General features: G+C 37.2%; 2 protein-coding genes across 2 annotated transcripts in view; both read right to left on the reverse strand.

Moving 5' to 3' along the window:
* Positions 1-1,042: 1,042 nt before the first annotated feature.
* On the reverse strand, positions 1,043-5,185 carry LOC107661779 (uncharacterized). Its single transcript, XM_016451547.1, has 12 exons — positions 4,770-5,185; positions 4,623-4,667; positions 4,273-4,404; positions 4,093-4,193; positions 3,885-3,941; positions 2,360-2,450; positions 2,137-2,241; positions 1,940-2,044; positions 1,697-1,825; positions 1,543-1,587; positions 1,227-1,358; positions 1,043-1,147 (listed from the first exon to the last, which is right to left on the reverse strand). Exons 1-12 carry the CDS (start codon positions 4,902-4,904, stop codon positions 1,043-1,045), a joined length of 1,182 nt encoding a protein of 393 aa, XP_016307033.1. The 5' UTR covers positions 4,905-5,185.
* Positions 5,186-7,565: 2,380 nt separating this feature from the next.
* Positions 7,566-21,284, reverse strand: part of LOC107661722 (DNA repair protein RAD50-like) — a 35,807-nt gene continuing 22,088 nt past the window's right edge. Inside the window, exons 20-26 of the mRNA XM_016451469.1 lie at positions 20,069-20,196; positions 18,845-19,069; positions 10,613-10,698; positions 10,373-10,515; positions 9,844-9,977; positions 9,501-9,700; positions 7,566-7,785 (exon numbers count right to left, since the gene is read on the reverse strand). Of these exons, the coding sequence (XP_016306955.1) occupies positions 9,514-9,700; positions 9,844-9,977; positions 10,373-10,515; positions 10,613-10,698; positions 18,845-19,069; positions 20,069-20,196 (903 nt within the window). The 3' untranslated portion in view covers positions 7,566-7,785; positions 9,501-9,513. The remainder of the gene's footprint in view (positions 7,786-9,500; positions 9,701-9,843; positions 9,978-10,372; positions 10,516-10,612; positions 10,699-18,844; positions 19,070-20,068; positions 20,197-21,284) is intronic.

Genomic DNA, 21,284 nt, shown 5'->3' on the forward strand with positions numbered 1-21,284 from the left:
ATTGTTGGCTATTGCTACAAATATACCCCAGCGACTTAAGACTGCTTTTGTGCTCCAGGGTCAGTCACACACACACACACACACACATGCACGCACGCACGCACATATATATATATATATATATATATATATATATATATAATATATATATGACTAATATATGACTATATATGACTGACTAAGACCTCTTCCTAAAACTAGTGCAACTGGTAGAGCACAGTGCTAGTAACACTCAGGTCATGGGTTTGATTCTCAGAAAACACAATGAAAAATGTTTAAGCTGAATGAATTTTGAATTAGTGAAACAGGAACCGCACGAAGCATATAGAGATATCAAGTATGATTGAGAAAGCAATGTGTTGTTATCTGTCTCCCATTGTTATTATTATCATTATTATAATTTGATCAAGTCGTATCAAAGCCTCTGTGATCCACTTAACACAGACATCTCATTCAAGAAAAATTACACTCATCTCTTATTAGCATCATAGAATATTAAACAAGCATAAATTATAAATTGTATGAATAAATGAAGGATTAATAGCTCCATGCATGACTATTAATCAGTGTGGCTTGTACAGGGTCCTTGTGGACTACAGAACATATGATAAATATAAAGATCGCAGATAATATAACAATGATTGTTTTTCACAGTTTTAATAATTTTGCAGATTTGTCCATCACTGTCATCATTTTGCATGGATAAAATATAAAGTCACACAATATAAAATGTAAAGAATCTTAAAATATCAGGAACACAAAAAAGTAATAGATAATGTATAGACAGTGTAAATCTTAAGTGTGTAATGCTCTTATTTTATTTTTTTTCAGTGCAAGTAATATAGTTCACATTTTTAAACCAGTGACTGCACAGAAATACTGCACTAAATCTGTACTTTATAAAAAACAGACCATATTTAAGAATGAAATAAATATATTTATGCAAAATTCCGTCAGGTACAAAATTATATACTGCAACAGTCAAATCAAATTAAATAATACATTCATAAATACAAAAAAAAGGTTCCTTCATAAATTAATTTTACTTGACATGGCTATATGCACTCTTAACACACGTCAAGAGATTTTTCAAGAAAGCATGCAGAAGGATTGGATCTTGGTCTTCATCAGCAGGTTTGCAGGTTTTCTGAAATAAAAGTAAATGTTATGGTTATTCTACTCAAATAGGACATAGAGAAGACATCAAGTTCCAGAGTTCAACTTACCACATGGCGCTCGTTATACATGTTTAAAGTCCTCATTAGTTTCTTGCCAAAACGCAAATGGTCAAATTTGGCACCAGACAGCCCAGAAACCTTCTTTAGCAGTTCTTGCTCAGCCTGGCAGAATACCTCACGCTGCAAAGGTATTGAAATCACACGTAAGACAGGGCTTGAATCCTCTGAATTTGATTGTCAGATTTGATTTGATTATCAGAAATGGAAAAAGAGCTGAACACAGTCAAGCGTATAAGCTTAATATGCTGTAGTAGTTATTGTACTAGTGCTGCGAGACAATAAAAATCCACGTGTATCATCTCACCCTACAGCCATCCATTTGCAGTTTTGTCAGGAAGATTTCATTTCCCTAGAAAGGGAAAAGGTGCTAGAAAATGAATATTGCAATTACATTCGGCCCTGTATATTAACAGACAGTTTTGGCTTGCTATAGTTACTATCCTTCAGTTAAATCTTACCTTGTTCTCCTTTGAGAAAATTCTCAATGCTTTGTCCAGCTCATCAATAATCTCTCCCAATAATTTCTTATCGCTGTGACTTTTAGGAGTATTATCGCTTATCGCAACTTTCAGTAAGACTTTCTTTTCCTAGAAATAACAGGTAAAATGAATATTGCAATCACATTCCGCATATTAAAGTGGCCGGTTTAGGCTTACTATAGTACTACAGCCTACTAGTTACTACACTTTAGTTAACCTTACCTCGGCCTCTTTTGGGACATGTTTCACTGCTTTGTTCAGCTCATCATCAAGCTCTTCTGGTAAAGTCTTATTGCTTATTGCACCTTTTGGTAAGATTTCCCCCCCCTAGAAATAACAGGTAAAATAAACATTGCAATCATATTCTGCACATTAAAGTAGGCAGTTTAGGCTTACTATACTAGTTAGTTAAATATTACCTCTTTTTCCTTTGAGACATTTTTCATTGACGTGTCCAGCTCATCATCAGTTGCTTCCACTAAAATCTTGTCACTTATCGCATCTTTCAGTAAGATTTTCTTTTCCTAGAAATAACAGGTAAAATGAACATTGCAATCACATTCTGCTCTGTATATTAAAGTATAGACAGTTTTAGCTTACTACAGTTACTATACTAGTTACCATCCTTTAGTTAAATCTGACCTTGGTCTCCTTCAGGACATTGCTCATTGCCATGTCCAGCTCATCCTCAAGCTCTGCCGGTAAAGTCATTTCGCTGAGATTCGCAGGAATGCTGGGGGCGAATACAGTGAAAGTGAGCATCGTCTTCATCATTTTGTCTGTCTGCTTGGGTCTCTCAAGACTTTGGTTGTTTGAAGGCCAGAGCTACCCGATTCCACCAAGTCAAGTCAAGGCGCTTTTAACAATACAGATTGTGTCAAAGCAACTGAACAGCATTAATTAGGAAAATAGTGTGTCAATAATGCAAAATGACAATAGTAAACACAAATTTTTCAGTTAAAGACAGTTCATCATTGAATTCAGTGATGTCAACATCCACCTCAGTTTAAATAGTATCTTTGCAATCAAGTCAACGGTATTGCTGGAAATGAAGTGTCCCCAACTAAGCAAGCCAGAGGCGACAGACCACTGCTGAATGTTGTGTATATATACTCTCAAAAAGGCAAGACTTGGCTACCAATCTTCGTTTTTACATAATTTGCAACAGTGCACTCACTGAATATCTTAATTAAGTGGTTGATACATTTTGAAATCATATTGTCCTGATTTCCTGGAACTGACACCAACAAACTGATCATAAAAAAAGATCATAATGATGCTGGGTAACAGGCCTCTAGATGGGGTGTTGAAGGCCACATCTTGACTATGTTTGCTTGTGCAAATAAGTTTCATTATTAGAAAATCAAACAATCAATACTGATAGCTTTTGCAGCAAATCTGCAGGTGTTTGTACTTGCAGTTGCGTGAATACACTGGAGATGCATTCGTCATACAGATGACGGCACCAAATGTCCGATGATAAATAATGTTCGAAATCTAATTTTAAGATGTTAGTTGGCAATTCGAATGTAAAAACCAATTTTAAAACCATACATATGACAAGTAATCCCTCTAATGACACATTGGTGAGTCTCATACAGTGGCTTGAAAAAATTGGACACTCAAGTCACATTTTAAATGCATGTATGAAATTCATTGCATAAATACGATCATACCAAATGACATCTTTTCTCAAAACTAATTTCTGAGGCATTTTTATATAATTTTTAAAAAGAACTTTAAAATAAATACAACTAGGTTTTCAACATTTGCTGATTAATGCATTCAAACAAATAACACAATTAACCCAACCTCTGTTTTTCACTTCCTGAGGTAAACTAAAATAAGGACCTACAACTATAAAGTGGTAATGGTTAAAGGAGACACTGCTTTGGACATGCATGGACGTTGCAGTGCTGGACAAAAGGTCAAGAAGCCACTACATCAAGGGGTGTCAAATTCAGCTCCTGAAGAGCCCCTGTCCTGCAGAGCTTAGCTCCAACCTAATTAAACACACCTGAACCAGCTAATCAAGGTCTTCAGTATTACTAGAGACTTCTGGGCAGGTGTTTTGGAGCTACACTCTGCAGGACAGAAGTTTGACATGTGCGCTACATGCATCATGGGTTTCTCTCTAAAAGCGCATAGTATATTCGTGTGCACTCACCGCTTCATTGAAAAGTTCTTTTCAGTCACTTCACAGAAATACTGCACAAAACGTGCACTGTAAAACATCAGACCATATTTAAGATTGAACAATTATATTTATGCAAATTTATTTCAGGTACAAAATTACATACTGCTACAGTCAATGTAAACAAAATAATACTCTCAAAAAGACAAAAAAAAATTGATCCTTCATAAATTAATTTTACTTGACATGGCTATATGCACTCTTAACACACGTCAAGAGATTTTTCAAGAAAGCATGCAGAAGTATTTCATCTTGGTCTTCATCAGCAGGTTTGCAGGTTTTCTGAAATAAAAGTAAATGTTATGGTTATTCTACTCAAATAGGACATAGAGAAAACATCAAGTTCCAGAGTTCAACTTACCACATGGCGCTTGTTATACATGTTTAAAGTCCTCATTAGTTTCTTGTCAATACGCAAATGGTCAAATTTGGCACCAGACAGCCCAGAAACCTTCTTTATCAGTTCTTGCTCAGCCTGGCAGAATACCTCACGCTGCAAAGGTATTGAAATCACACGTAAGTCCAGGGCTTGAAACCTTCAAATTTGATTGTACAAAATATTTTTTGCTTCAGCCTCATAAATGTTACCACATAGGAGAGTAACAAAAGTGAACAAACCCAATAAAGCACATAAAAGACACCCAAATATTAATATACTATCTTATTATTCTAATGATGTGAGTCCATAAAAATCCATGTGTATCATCTCACCTTACAGCCAACCATTTGCAGTTTTTTCAGGAAGATTTCATTTCCCTAGAAAGAACAGGCAAAATGAATATTGCAATTACATTCGGCCCTGTATATTAACAGACAGTTTTGGCTTGCTATAGTTACTATCCTTTAGTTAAATCTTACCTTGTTCTCTTTTGAGAAAATGTTCACTGCTTTGTCCAGCTCATCAATAATCTCTCCCAATAAGTTCTTATCGTTGTGTTCCGCAGGAGCGCTGGAGACCAAGACAGCGAAAACGAGCAGTAGTATAGTCTTCATTTTGTCTGTCTGCTTGGGTCTCTCAAGACTTTGGTTGTTTGAAGGCCAGAGCTACCTGATTCCACCACTGCTGAATGCTGTGTATATATACTCTCAAAACGGCAAGACTTGGCTACCAAGCTTCCTTTTTGCATCGTAAGCTAAGCTTCGTTCATTGGCTGATAACGGTGCGCTCGGTGAATATCTTGAGATGTGGTTGATAACTTGTCATATTGTCTTGATTTCCTGGAACTGACACTGACAAACTGCCAAGAAAGATCATAATGATTTTGGGTAACAGGCCTCTAAATGGGGTGCTGAAGGCTACACAAGCGATGTGCAAATAAGTTTCAATACTGCAAAATCAAACGATCAATACTGATAGCTTTTGCAGCAAATCTGCATGTGTTTGTACTTGCAGTTGCATTGATACATTGGAGATGCATTAGTCATACAGATGACGGCAGCAAATGTCCGGAACATTTGAAATCTAATTTTAAGATGTTGGTTGGCTGAACTTAAATGTTAAAGCTAATTTTAACATATATGGCAAGTAATCCCTCTAATGACACATTGGTGAGTCTCATAAAATTCCCGATTAAAATGTATGTGTGGATTTCATTGATTACAAATGATCAAACCAAATAACATTCTCAAAACTAATTTCTTATGCATTTTTATTACCTAATCTATTTTTTAACTGAATTAATTTTTTCCCCTCATGTCCTAGCAGAATAACCACAGATGTATTTCATCACTTTAACTATGGACATGTTCCACAAATATCTGATACTAGACATTGATTTAAAAAAGACAATATTTAAATAATTCCTCACATTGTATGTATCATTTTATCATTCAAAACTTATTGTAAAACACTAGATGTGTGCATGTGCATTATTTCTTTAAAATATATGCAACTTGGGTTGATCCTTTGATATTGTCACCTGTATGTTCCCGTTTTGTTCCTGTTTGTCCTTATTTGGTCCTTCCTGTTCCTGTCCCCATTTAGTTCTATTAGTTCCAGGTGTTTCTCATTATTAGTTATCCTCCTCACCTGTCTGCCCCTCGTTATCTGCCCTATTTGAGTTCTAGCCCGTTCTGTTCTCCCTTGTCTGGAATTGTTGATGTCAACCCTTGCTACGTGTGTTTTCCTGTTTCCCTGGATGTTATAAAAGACTGTATGTTTGAATTGGACTCTGCGTCTCCTCGTTCCTCGCTCCATGTTCCTCACAGTAGCAGAATTCCAGACCAACAAAATGTGAGCGGTGCCTCTCCTCCCCGTGTTTCTTTTCCGTTTTTGAAAGTTTTTGTTTTCCTATTTCTCTCCGCGGCCATGGAAATAGCTGCTCGCTTCTCCGCTCTAGCCCGCAGGGATCTTCCCTTCATAGAGTTCGCCTGGGAATTCTGCGGGCTCGCCGCTACTACGGCGTTGGACGATGCCACAATTAACTCTCTGTTCTGGATCGGGGCCCTCCCAGACACCACTGGACTGAGCTGGAGGGAAGGGATCCTCCGGTGTCTGAAGAGTGTCAGTCCCCAATCCAGAACCAGCTCGCCGTCAAGCCTGCCGGCCGCCGCTGACTCCGCGCTCTTGGACATGGCGCTACCTCCAGAGTTCTCGGCTCCTATCCTCACCCCAGAATCCGCTCCAGAAAGTTCTCCTTCGTCTCCGCTGGTCCCGTCCAGCTCTCCATCGTCCCCCGAGTCTCCTTCGTCTCCGCTGGTCCCGTCCAGCCCTCCTTCGTTTCCCGATTCCTCCGAGTTAGCCAGCCCTGCACCTCCAGAGCGCCCTCCAGTCCCTGCTCCTCCAGAGCATCCCCCCCAGAATTCCTAATTTTCCCCAATACATTTTTTTTTTTGGCCAAATGCCCGTGGCCGGCTAAGGCTCCGCCATGGCCTACGGAGTCCCCTGATCTGCCATGGCCTCTTGAGTCCCCTGCTCCACCATGGCAACCTGAACTGCCTGCTCCGCCATTGCCTCCTGAACTACCAGCTCCGCCATGGCAACCTGAACTGCCTGCTCCGCCATGGCCCCCTGAGCTACCAGCTCCACCATGGCAACCTGACCTGCCTGCTCCGCCATGGCTCCCGGAGCTCCCTGATCCGCCCTGGAGGCCTTCCCGTGTCCCTGTCTTGCACCAGCCTCCAGGGCGCCCACCCCACCCCCGGTGGTATTGTTACGGCACGGGATGTGCCTTCCGGGAGGGGGGGAGTAATGTCAATGTTTATTAAGCTCACCAAAATCTACATTGAGTCATTTTTAGTGCACAAGATATTGGTTTTAGTACAAGAAGTTACATTAAAATAAAATATGAATCTCTCACACAAAAATATTAAATTTTATTTTAAGTGACAAAAGCATTTGAATTAAGATATACATTAAATGCAAAAAGTCTGGCTGTGCTTAATGGGTACTTTTTTTGTACACTTTAAGCACAGCCCTGTTCCTATTAAGCTCACATCATGTTTTATTCAAAATTCTTGTTTATTTTGAACAACATTTGTAAAGAATAATTGAAAAAAAAAGTTTTATTTGAAGGTACAAAAAAAACAAAACAACAACACTAAAATCAGGCAATAAGGCACTCAATTTGATCAGTTATACATTCATAGTGAAGTGTCATTTAAGCACATTGCAACATCTAGACTAGTCCACATTCAGCGAAGTAACACATATTTAAAAAACAAACTATTTACAAAGTAGGTAAGTGTATGAAGCCTAGTGTTTTAAAAATCTGTTCACATTTTAAAAGTAGTGTAGCGTATTCCAGCCTTTAGCTGCTTTTTTTTCCTGGACCTATACGACAGGTTTCTGTTGGCTCCTTCTTTGAATGGAAGACATGCCTCTTTCATCTTTGGGCATAAACTATAGTTATGTCTCGATTGTGTCATCTTAAAGCTGTTAAAATAAGATATTAATCATTTTATTAAGATCAACTTAAAGTGACGACCATCAGTTAATATTTAAAGTCTGTTTATGAAGTATTTACATAGACGTTCAATGTGGAAGAGCTTAAAGAGAGCACACTGAGCTTAATTGGAGCAGCAACAATTTTTTAATACATTTCATGTAATAATTATTAAAATGACAAGATTTTGCTAAATAAATAATCTAGGTCATGTATTAAGTTCACACATATTTTAATATGAACAACTATTATTAACAATATCTATGGAACTATACTTTTTCTTATTGATGTATCACTAAAGCTGTGTGATTTTCATAGTAGTGTACCCTTCAAGCTCACCTTACAATAATATGAAATCTTTAAAAATTACAGCAGTTTAAAACCACAGACCAGCAATAAACTGTCAATTTATAATATTATGGATGTAAAAATACAAGCCAGTAATGCCTGTGAAGTAATATATTAGCGTAGCACACAATCTTATACAGCTAGTCAGCTAACTGTGTTCTGTAGCAACTGCACTATGTTGCTAAAACTATCTTTTGGATCTAACTGTAATTACTTTCCACATCCAAGTTCCAGGTTATAATATGCAAAAGTCTGAACATTAATCTCTTAATTTTACAGTAAAGGCTTAAACATCTAAAAAAATGCACATTTAAAGGGCTCCTCTTTTGTTTTCAGACAGCTTTCAAAATGGTCGCCAGACAGTGTCAACACATGGAGACCCATATCTCTGTGTAATTATCTGAATGACTTGAAATTACAGGAGGTATGTAGTAACAAACACATCAATTGGTTAAGACATCAAGTAGGATAATAAATTATTTTGTCTTTTTATAATCTGAGTTCAAAAATGTAACTGTGCTTAATATGTACATTTACCCTATGTTCCCGTTTTGTTCCTGTTTGTCCTTATTTGGTCCTTCCTGTTCCTGTCCCCATTTAGTTCTATTAGTTCCAGGTGTTTCTCATTATTAGTTATCCTCCTCACCTGTCTGCCCCTTGTTATCTGCCCTATTTGAGGTCCAGCTCCCTGGATGTTATTAAAGACTGTATGTTTGAATTGGACTCTGCGTCTCCTCGCTCCGTGCTCCTCACAGTGACAGATATTATGTAAAGACATTTTTACATTTTTAAGTATCCAAATTAGGGTGGGGAAAAATGTATTAAAAAAATTATATTTTTTATTTATATTTATAAATGTATATTTATTGTTTAATGCATAAAAAAATAAATAATGCAATTAACAAAGCATCTGTTTTTGCACATCATAAAGTAGCTATGTGTTTCCCCAAATTATATAATAATATAAACATTATATCATTTGTTTGGTGCCAGGGCTGAGCAGATTTAAATATGGTTAGGATTTATGTGAATATTGTTTTACATTAATTAAAAACTAAACGTGATTAATTAGTTTAATTATGAATTATTGTTTTTAATCAATCAGCAGCATTTAGTACTTTTTGATGCCAACATAACAGATCATAAAATAAAATTAATTAGAATCAGATTGTTTTTTTTTTAAATGTATATATTTCTGAAAGAAGTCGACTAAATTTACAAGAAGGCCAACATACACTTTTTGTAGGTAGGTGTAGGAAGGCTGATAAACATTATGTTTAGGTCATGCCTAACAACTGTCCAAAAACTGAACTTTGATTCCGTCACCTCTGTAGACTAACAGTCTTTCTTCTCTCACCTGATCTCATGCATCAGTGCAGGTAGGAGTTGAGAGTGTTGATGTTACATTTCGTGATCTCTGAGCACTGGTCCTGGTTCTTCCTGATCCTGTAGAAATGCTCCACATAGTTGGACCGTCCCAGGAGCTCCACAAAATCCTCATCGTGGGTGATAACAAGGAGCTGGAAGTTGCATTGGCGAGAACGACTCTTGATTATCCTACAAAGAAACCAAAAGTAGATGTTTTAGTTACATAGCAAATTAAAGTTGTTGTTTCGTCATGTTCCCCCAGCTGTAAATAGACAGAGTTTCCTGTTTAAAGACTGGGTATATATATATATATTTTTTAAATAAAGACTCACTCCACCAGTGCGTGTGCCAAAGACTCTATATTCTCTCTGTCTAGGTTGGTGGTGGGCTCATCCAGCGCCAGAATCCCACAGTTCAGACAAAACGTCTCAGCCAGAGCCAACCGTATTATGAGAGAGGCAAGAACCTGCAAACAAACACGCAGTAAAGCCAAAGATTACAAACATTTTATTGTAATTAATAAAAATTGACAACTTTGCTTTTATTTTGCACATGTTACACATTCCGATCTAGTAACAGTCTTATCTATCAACCAATAAAACCATCAGCCAGGTGTGGTTTGACTAAAAGAAGTGTCAGCAATCTCTTTTCAGCTCCAAAATCTAACGACAGCTTTGTCAACAGACAATGTTTTCATTTAATATGCATCACTTATTTTCTGTACATTACATTTAATGGAGACCCAGGGGCGATTCTAAGAGTGACCCGAAAATAACCTTTCAATGGAGTGGTAAGAGCGCACAAACAAACTATGCATTTTTTTTCTAGAGAAACCCATGATGCATGTAGCGGCTTTTTGACCTTTTGTCCAGCACTGCAACGTCCACGCATGTCCAAAGCAGTGTCTCCTTTGACCATTACCACTCTATAGTTATAGGTCCTTCTTTTCAGGCCAGCGGAGGTGTTCTCATCCACATCAGAGCGTATCTCCACATACTCAATGTCTGGGAGAGATCAGGAGACATGTAAACAACAATATATTTGTGTTTAAAGAAAGAATCAGCATGGGATATATCAAGTCAAGCACCAATCATGGCAGACCTTGTCCTCTGTACATGCTCCGCCATAGATCTCTGATGATTTTATTAATCTCCTCCATCTTCATGCTGTGAAACTTCATTATTGTTCTGTAATAAAAAAATAAATAAATAAATAAATAAAATACATTTGCCACTATCTAAAACTCCAAGTAAATCTTAAAAAACTGTAATCTTCAGCAAATCTCAACATTGGATTTTTTTTTTTCAAGCTGTAATTATTATTTAGACAAAATCGTAATGAAATTTGGAAATAATTTAGACTTTAGTCCAATACATTAAGCATTATGAACTAAAAGATACATTTATAGCATTTATTAATCTTGATGTTGTGTATATGTATACTAATGTATACTAATATTTATGTATATTAATACTTACTTGATGTTATTTTCTATGTATACCAATACATTTTAAACATCTTATTGATATCAGTAGAATTTTAATTACAGTGCATATGTAATACATACAATATAAAGCAATACAACAACAAAATGCAAAGCTGAACATATGAACCACTCGTCTAGGAAACATGCTAGCAAAAAAAAATAATAAAAAAAACCCCTTCCTGTTCATCTATTGCTTTTTTCCCATATATATAAGTAGTTTATCATACGCATATACGTTTTCAAAATAATACAGTGGCAATAAAAGCAAATGAAGAAAGATTTTACTGATTTATTAGACCTATCTGTTAGAGTGCTAAACCTGAAAAACGTGTAAAACGCTATTTTGACCGTAAGACTTTTTTTCAAAAAACAATTTATTAGAACTGATATTAGATGAAATCTTGCATCTAAGCGTGGTGTGTCCTATCAGATTGCCACACTTCCTCTACTCCTCTGCACAAACAGCAATGATGGTATCATGGTGAGAAGAACGGGTCACCGGTTTAGTGTCAGGCGCAGTACTATATCAGAAGAAAACTGCTTTACTAGGCTGCACTCAATCAGAAGCCTAGAAAGAAGAGTTCTTTGGACAGCTGTCCATGTACAGTGTCTGTTTGAAGCACACAGCTGTAGAGAATTTGATAAGTGACAATTCATAAATCCTGATTCTCAGACTTGGCAAATGTGCAATCAATCTTTGAAGCACCGATATCTGGCAAGCAGTCATAGAGACTATAGCAGTTAGGTTTGGCTTTGATGTACCATTGGTCGACCAATATAGGTTTTCAAATGGACAGAGAAGATACCTAGAAGATATTTTGGAATGCTTGAATATTCAAAATACAAAATCCAACCATCCATTTCAGAAGGAAGGAATGTTTTCTGTGTGTATTCCTCCTCTAATGCCAGGGTCGGTGCCACAAGAGAGTCTGTGAGGACCAGAACCAACCAGACTAGCTTGCCAAGACTAACAAGTGCCAATGTGCAGTGTAGTTCTGCGTTTAAGTTCTGCTCTTGGCTTATGCTGCACAATAACGATGATGATCAAGAGAGACGTGCGGTGTGTAATTCTGTGTATATGTTTGGGCCTTTTGTGTTTCATTTGCTATCTTGAATACACAGGTCCATTTGTAGTAAAAACTGTAAAGGGTTCATGGAATATAAATAAATAAATAAGGCAAACTAAACCTGTCAATTGCAAAAGATCATCAAGTGGCTGAAAGTACTTTGTACAATACAATGAATTTATCTTCCTTGGTTGTGCTCATAAATAGCCACATTAAATGTAGTGGATGGTTAACCAAAATGGGGATAAAATCACATTTTATGCAATATTTACTGTAATTTCCCCAAAACGAATCTGAAAACAGAAATAGATTTTTATCCAATGATCGGCCACATCCAAGAGTTTGCTAGAAGCCATGTGACAAACCCTGAAACCTTAAAAAGAATATATTGTGGTTTGGCATATTTCCTGAAAAAGTAAGGATAACGCCTCTGCACTGCAGATGACGCCAGAGTGATTTAGACACCCACAGACCTGCTGATGTAACTTCTGTGAATGCACAGGACGATACTGATCTAAACCAATGATGATGACTTAGGACTTCCTCTGTATATTCCTCCATGAGAAACCAGCAACATCATTTTGACCACGTTTTTGATATTAATGCTTACTGCTTTAGCAATATTGCTGAAATTGTGTATTTATTCAGAAGCCAGGATGTTCATGTGGTGTAATGCGACTTCAAGTCTGTTGTACACCACCTCTTGAACCCACTCACACCACTGGAACCGTAACTTGGGCAGTAGCTGGACGATAAAGTAGTTTAAATAACTGTACATTTTTAGTAAATTTAAATTTAAATACATTTCTGGCTTCCCTATGTCCTGGGTGGAAAAACGGCATTAGAATTTTATCAGAACCCGTATAGTTCCACAAGGAACTGAATTTAATTTCAGTACTATTTCCACAATTATAGGGGCTTTCGCACCACTTAGTTCTAGGAACTAGCCAGCAGGGTGGTTCCTAGAGAACCAATTTCTCCCTTGGGCCGTTTTCCTGGTTGCATTCACACCGGCAGCAGGAACTCTGAAGCGGCCGACAGCGATGTCTTTATTCACATCATTTACAAACATCAACATACAGTGAATGAAGGATGCTGTGATCAGAGCTGTTTTTGTTGTGTGTCGTGGGTTTCGTGATAATGGAGATGGAATGGAAACACACAATTTATGTGACTGAAAGAGCAAAAAGTTGGGCTTATAGACTAAATTTATGACAACTTTCAGTGTTATCGAGGCTGAAAAAAAAAAGAAAATACTGCAGACAACAGCTAAATGCCGTTATTGCTGTTTCCCATGTTCGTGGAGTAAATATTTTTACATGGCTTTTTAAATGTGCCGGGTAACAGGTGTTTCGTGTGCATTTGGCGAGTTAGCGTACACGTAAGTCACTGAGAGTTCCTATAGAACTGTTAGACCCTGCTCTGAAGTAACAGCTAATTTAGTTCTCCCAAATGGAGTTCCCAGAACTAAATACTTTCCTAGTTCCTGCGGTGCGAACATGCCAAAAAGTGGGTACTTCCGCCAATAGTTCTAGGAACTATGAAAAGGTTCCTCCGGTGTGAAAGCCCCTTATGTGTGTAAAAATGCCAATAAAGACAGATTCAAAATTCTTTACAGCTGTCCTACCACCTGTCCTTTACATTCTATTTACCTACATCTTTCAAAATATATTTCTCTAGCACTTTTACCCAATCACAAATCTTCAACACAGCTTTTACTACAGGTAATTTCCTTTTTTTAAGCTTCCTTGAGGGAAGGGTATTCAAGTCCATCAGCTAACCACTGGGGTTCTTCAGGGTTCGGTATTTGGTCCTGTCCTATTCTCAATTCACAAACTCCCCGCATAGCTCTATCTGTCATTCTAATTTGACAACACCACCGTCTAAGCTGGTATGTCTGCATGCCTTTCAGACATATCATATTATAAACTAGTCCTGGATAATTGTTGATCCTCAATCAACCAAAAAGTGAGGCCAAAAAATCTCACACCCCTTTTTGGTCTCACTCCACTGGTTGCCTATAGCCGCCTCCATTAATTTCAAGGCTTCAAGACTGTAACTGGAACAGCACCTTCCTACCTTATAACACGTGTACAGGTCTATGATCCCTCTAGTGCATTACAGTCAGTGAGTGAGTGGTACCTGAAGGTTCCATGATAAAGTGGTAAAAAGCCACATCCCAGAATTTTAAGTCTCCCTCTTCCTCTGAGACCTTTAAGAAACAGCTGAGCTGAAGACAGACTTCTTCAATCAGCATTTAAACTACCAATCAAAGGCATTTCCTACAAATAAAAACCTACATAAAAATATGCTATCTTCTTTCATTTACTTTACTGCATCTTTAGTGGTCTAGCTTACAATAGCTTTACTAATATTTCACAGGGCTCGCAAAATTGCTAGCCCAACGTCCCGGACCTATTGTGTCTTCCAGTCGAGCTACCAAAATGCATCAAATATAAGGCCATAAAAAGTCTTAAATACCTTAAATGGTATAAGAAAATTCTTAATTATAATTTGAAAAAGTCTTAAATTTGGGGACAGACAGACAAGAAATGTGATGTGGTTTAATGTGTTGATTAAACTTCAAAAATATTTATTTTAGTAAATATGAGCACTGCACCTCTGAAAGTCAAAACACGGTGAGGGTGTTTTTATATTAATGTATCTCTGAATGGAACCGACTACTTTGAGATAAGTTTCGATAGTATTTTCATTCCATCTTGCCTGTAATGCCTGAAGAGGTAGCATTTATGAGCGGAGCACTGTGTACTGCAGTTACTGGGGAAACCGCTATATTTTTGCCATTCCAAAATGCGCTACCTGCTGGCAGAAAATGAATTCGCATTTTCAATAAACCTGTCTGCTGTTTTTGTGAAAACTAATGTGAAAATCGACCCAGATTTATACACAGCAAACACACAGTTGTAAATGTGAACCGGTGGATTGACAAGAAGTTTGATTGACGTTTTGACTCCTATCTAATTTTCTATATATAAAAAAAAAAAATATATATATTTTTTTTTATTCGGGCTAGTTAAATTCATTTCGGGCTACCAAGCTCTGAAGAGTGCCTGCCCAAAGGGCTACCAGGGATTGTGAAATTTTGCGAGCCCTGATTTCAGTACTGCGAGTATTGTTCACGCTTGTATGAAAAATGACATATTCTCATATGTAAATCACTATGTATAAAATAATCTGTTAAACAATTTTTCAGTAGTTTCTGAATAATAAATAAATAAAAAACAATAAATTAATAAAAATGTATATACTTTATAATTTTTGGTTACACTTTATTTCGATAGTCCACTTTAGACATTCTACTAACTATAAGTAACTTTGTAACTACATGTCAACTACATGTCAACTAATTCTCATTAATTTGCATCTACATGTCTACTAACTCTCAGAGTAGCCTGTTAGAGTAGGTTTAGGGTTAATAGAATAAGTTGACAAAGAAAGTGTTAGAAGATATTAAGAAGACAGTCTACTAATACTCTACTAACTCCTAGTTGACATGTAGTTGCAAAGTTACTTGCTGTTAACAGAATGTCTAAAGTGGACTATCGAAATAAAGTGTTACCTAATTTTTTTGTTTGGACCTAATTTTGTATATATTGCAATATAATATATTTTCTAATACTGTCAACACCTAAAGATGGCAAAATGACTGCTGCAATGGTTACAACAGTTGCTATGGTAAGCATTGTATCCTGTTTTTGGGGAGTCCCTTTGATGAAGCCCACCAGTTAGTGATGATTCAACTGCATCATTAGGGCTAAAAGTCTGAGTCAGAATTTCCTTTAGTTTAGATAAAAGCGCACATGGCCTGTTGCTGATTACTGCTGTTGCATTCACACCGGCAGCAGGAACTCTGAAGCGGCCGACAGCGATGTCTTTATTCACATCATTTACAAACATCAACATACAGTGAATGAAGGATGCTGTGATCAGAGCTGTTTTTGTTGTGTGTCGTGGGTTTCGTGATAATGGAGATGGAATGGAAACACACAATTTATGTGACTGAAAGAGCAAAAAGTTGGGCTTATAGACTAAATTTATGACAACTTTCAGTGTTATCGAGGCTGAAAAAAAAAAGAAAATACTGCAGACAACAGCTAAATGCCGTTATTGCTGTTTCCCATGTTCGTGGAGTAAATATTTTTACATGGCTTTTTAAATGTGCCGGGTAACAGGTGTTTCGTGTGCATTTGGCGAGTTAGCGTACACGTAAGTCACTGAGAGTTCCTATAGAACTGTTAGACCCTGCTCTGAAGTAACAGCTAATTTAGTTCTCCCAAATGGAGTTCCCAGAACTAAATACTTTCCTAGTTCCTGCGGTGCGAACATGCCAAAAAGTGGGTACTTCCGCCAATAGTTCTAGGAACTATGAAAAGGTTCCTCCGGTGTGAAAGCCCCTTATGTGTGTAAAAATGCCAATAAAGACAGATTCAAAATTCTTTACAGCTGTCCTACCACCTGTCCTTTACATTCTATTTACCTACATCTTTCAAAATATATTTCTCTAGCACTTTTACCCAATCACAAATCTTCAACACAGCTTTTACTACAGGTAATTTCCTTTTTTTAAGCTTCCTTGAGGGAAGGGTATTCAAGTCCATCAGCTAACCACTGGGGTTCTTCAGGGTTCGGTATTTGGTCCTGTCCTATTCTCAATTCACAAACTCCCCGCATAGCTCTATCTGTCATTCTAATTTGACAACACCACCGTCTAAGCTGGTATGTCTGCATGCCTTTCAGACATATCATATTATAAACTAGTCCTGGATAATTGTTGATCCTCAATCAACCAAAAAGTGAGGCCAAAAAATCTCACACCCCTTTTTGGTCTCACTCCACTGGTTGCCTATAGCCGCCTCCATTAATTTCAAGGCTTCAAGACTGTAACTGGAACAGCACCTTCCTACCTTATAACACGTGTACAGGTCTATGATCCCTCTAGTGCATTACAGTCAGTGAGTGAGTGGTACCTGAAGGTTCCATGATAAAGTGGTAAAAAGCCACATCCCAGAATTTTAAGTCTCCCTGTTCCTCTGAGACCTTTAAGAAACAGCTGAGCTGAAGACAGACTTCTTCAATCAGCATTTAAACTACCAATCAAAGGCATTTCCTACAAATAAAAACCTACATAAAAATATGCTATCTTCTTTCATTTACTTTACTGCATCTTTAGTGGTCTAGCTTACAATAGCTTTACTAATATTTCACAGGGCTCGCAAAATTGCTAGCCCAACGTCCCGGACCTATTGTGTCTTCCAGTCGAGCTACCAAAATGCATCAAATATAAGGCCATAAAAAGTCTTAAATACCTTAAATGGTATAAGAAAATTCTTAATTATAATTTGAAAAAGTCTTAAATTTGGGGACAGACAGACAAGAAATGTGATGTGGTTTAATGTGTTGATTAAACTTCAAAAATATTTATTTTAGTAAATATGAGCACTGCACCTCTGAAAGTCAAAACACGGTGAGGGTGTTTTTATATTAATGTATCTCTGAATGGAACCGACTACTTTGAGATAAGTTTCGATAGTATTTTCATTCCATCTTGCCTGTAATGCCTGAAGAGGTAGCATTTATGAGCGGAGCACTGTGTACTGCAGTTACTGGGGAAACCGCTATATTTTTGCCATTCCAAAATGCGCTACCTGCTGGCAGAAAATGAATTCGCATTTTCAATAAACCTGTCTGCTGTTTTTGTGAAAACTAATGTGAAAATCGACCCAGATTTATACACAGCAAACACACAGTTGTAAATGTGAACCGGTGGATTGACAAGAAGTTTGATTGACGTTTTGACTCCTATCTAATTTTCTATATATAAAAAAAAAAAATATATATATTTTTTTTTATTCGGGCTAGTTAAATTCATTTCGGGCTACCAAGCTCTGAAGAGTGCCTGCCCAAAGGGCTACCAGGGATTGTGAAATTTTGCGAGCCCTGATTTCAGTACTGCGAGTATTGTTCACGCTTGTATGAAAAATGACATATTCTCATATGTAAATCACTATGTATAAAATAATCTGTTAAACAATTTTTCAGTAGTTTCTGAATAATAAATAAATAAAAAACAATAAATTAATAAAAATGTATATACTTTATAATTTTTGGTTACACTTTATTTCGATAGTCCACTTTAGACATTCTACTAACTATAAGTAACTTTGTAACTACATGTCAACTACATGTCAACTAATTCTCATTAATTTGCATCTACATGTCTACTAACTCTCAGAGTAGACTGTTAGGGTAGGTTTAGGGTTAATAGAATAAGTTGACAAAGAAAGTGTTAGAAGATATTAAGAAGACAGTCTACTAATACTCTACTAACTCCTAGTTGACATGTAGTTGCAAAGTTACTTGCTGTTAACAGAATGTCTAAAGTGGACTATCGAAATAAAGTGTTACCTAATTTTTTTGTTTGGACCTAATTTTGTATATATTGCAATATAATATATTTTCTAATACTGTCAACACCTAAAGATGGCAAAATGACTGCTGCAATGGTTACAACAGTTGCTATGGTAAGCATTGTATCCTGTTTTTGGGGAGTCCCTTTGATGAAGCCCACCAGTTAGTGATGATTCAACTGCATCATTAGGGCTAAAAGTCTGAGTCAGAATTTCCTTTAGTTTAGATAAAAGCGCACATGGCCTGTTGCTGATTACTGCTGCTGACTGTCTGCTGAACCACATCAAAACCAAACCTACACACTCTGACAAACCGCTACCTGAAACTACCCTTCAGAAAACCCCTACTTACCGGTCTAGGGCTTTATAGTAGATGTCCAGGTCCTTATTGGCCAACTCTGTTGTTCTCATCACAATCATTTGGTCTCTGTAGAGATCCTCGGCCCGGCAATATTGATCCTCACTGAGCTCTTTACGAAAACGGAGGATCTCGTCTTTGTAGCCTTTCTGTCGACCGAGAGCCACACTGTGGTTCTTTTTTAGGTCCTCCAACTTTCGTTCCACTTCTTGCCGCTCACTTGACAACAGAAGATAGATTTTTTGTAAGATTCACATTAATTCGATGTCCACTCGCACACTTAGTAAAGATCTATGCAAACTAGTTTACAGTAAAGTAATTCAGAGTTAGTGAGATGGATTAATCTAGAGTTATGGTAACTATAGAGCGTACTCGGTACTTGAAGTCTTCTGAGCTTCTTAAAGTGTGTAATTGTCAGGACTTCCTAAATGGTACTTGGTAGCTATAATATGTGATCTCATACTTGCGCAGTTGCAGAACTTGCATGTTGCCCATCTCCTTAACCAAGTCTTCACGTTTCCTGGACACCTCTTTCAGCTCCTCCACTCGCTTTTGTAAGGTCAAGTTGTCCTGTAGCCAGCGCTCTTGAACCTGTTAAAAACCAATCATGTAACCACAAATAAAATAGAAAGCCATATGCTTAATTTTTTGGGTAAAAAAATGTTTGGCTAAAAGTAGGTATATTGCAATAAAATGTGAATTCAGACAAGTGGGCTCAGATGATTAATCAGTTGGTACTGTATAATTTCAAATTAGCAGCCGACACCTGCATCCAATTAATTAAGTCAGAAGATTTTAAGAATTTAAACATTCTGATGTTACAAGTGTTCAATATGCTCACTTGATGGCTGTGTTTACATTTGGCATTAACATGTGACCTGTATCCGGATGTTGTCCACATACACATTGAAAAGACAAGTGATCGGATCTCAGTGTAATGTAAACGCAATCCAGCCATTATGTCTGCATTCGCAGGTCAATGTCACGCAAAACCCCACCCCCTCTTCTGTCAGAAGAGAGATGGAGAACACCAGGCCATGGAGCACTAGTGTGCAAACTAGTTTACAGTAAAGTAATTCAGTTAGTGAGATGGATTAATCTAGAGTTATGGTAACTATAGAGCGTACTTGGTACTTGAAGTCTTCTGAGCTTCTTAAAGTGTGTAATTGTCAGGACTTCCTAAATGGTACTTGGTAGCTATAATATGTGATCTCATACTTGCGCAGTTGCAGAACTTGCATGTTGCCCATCTCCTTAACCAAGTCTTCACGTTTCCTGGACACCTCTTTCAGCTCCTCCACTCGCTTTTGTAAGGTCAAGTTGTCCTGTAGCCAGCGCTCTTGAACCTGTTAAAAACCAATCATGTAACCACAAATAAAATAGAAAGCCATATGCTTAATTTTTTGGGTAAAAAAATGTTTGGCTAAAAGTAGGTATATTGCAATAAAATGTGAATTCAGACAAGTGGGCTCAGATGATTAATCAGTTGGTACTGTATAATTTCAAATTAGCAGCCGACACCTGCATCCAATTAATTAAGTCAGAAGATTTTAAGAATTTAAACATTCTGATGTTACAAGTGTTCAATATGCTCACTTGATGGCTGTGTTTACATTTGGCATTAACATGTGACCTGTATCCGGATGTTGTCCACATACACATTGAAAAGACAAGTGATCGGATCTCAGTGTAATGTAAACGCAATCCAGCCATTATGTCTGCATTCGCAGGTCAATGTCACGCAAAACCCCACCCCCTCTTCTGTCAGAAGAGAGATGGAGAACACCAGGCCATGGAGCACTAGTGAGACTCGTACACTTATTTTGATTTGTAAAATGTCCCGTGACTGAAAATGGTTTTCAAAAGAAATCCCACCGCTTCAGGTCAAATTTGCACCGGGGCTATCCTCTGCAGATTTATTTAATCCTCATCCGTCCCTCCCGAACCTATAACAAAAGTGTCCCTCGCGGGTCAAAATGACCCGAAGGCCAAAAATGACACAAATTTTATTTTTGGTCCAGAAAGCTTATATTGGTCCATTTTTCTAATTTTTTTTTTCTAATTTTTTATGTAGGTTTTTATTTTTATTTTATTCACATTCAATTCTGGATATTTGTATGAAAATTAGCATATTTTATAATTTTTTTCACCAAAAAAAAAACAAAACAAACAAAAAAGACAATTTCTGTATATTTATACTTTAAACATGATCATCCATCAGGACCTATAAGTCACTGATTGTCTCTGATGCCATCTGGTGGGGAAAAATGACATAAAATTGCATTTTATGATTACAGCCACTAGAGGGGCCTATAGAACCCTATGGAGATTCTTAAATGAGCCAACTTGAGGCTTCATTAAGCTTTCAGATATATCTCAAGGCTTTCAGATATACATATCAAAACATAAAAAAAACTATATTTTGTAAAAAAAA

The sequence above is a fragment of the Sinocyclocheilus anshuiensis genome, unplaced genomic scaffold (assembly GCF_001515605.1).
Source record: "Sinocyclocheilus anshuiensis isolate Anshui unplaced genomic scaffold, SAMN03320099.WGS_v1.1 scaffold207, whole genome shotgun sequence".
Lineage (NCBI taxonomy): Eukaryota > Metazoa > Chordata > Actinopteri > Cypriniformes > Cyprinidae > Sinocyclocheilus > Sinocyclocheilus anshuiensis.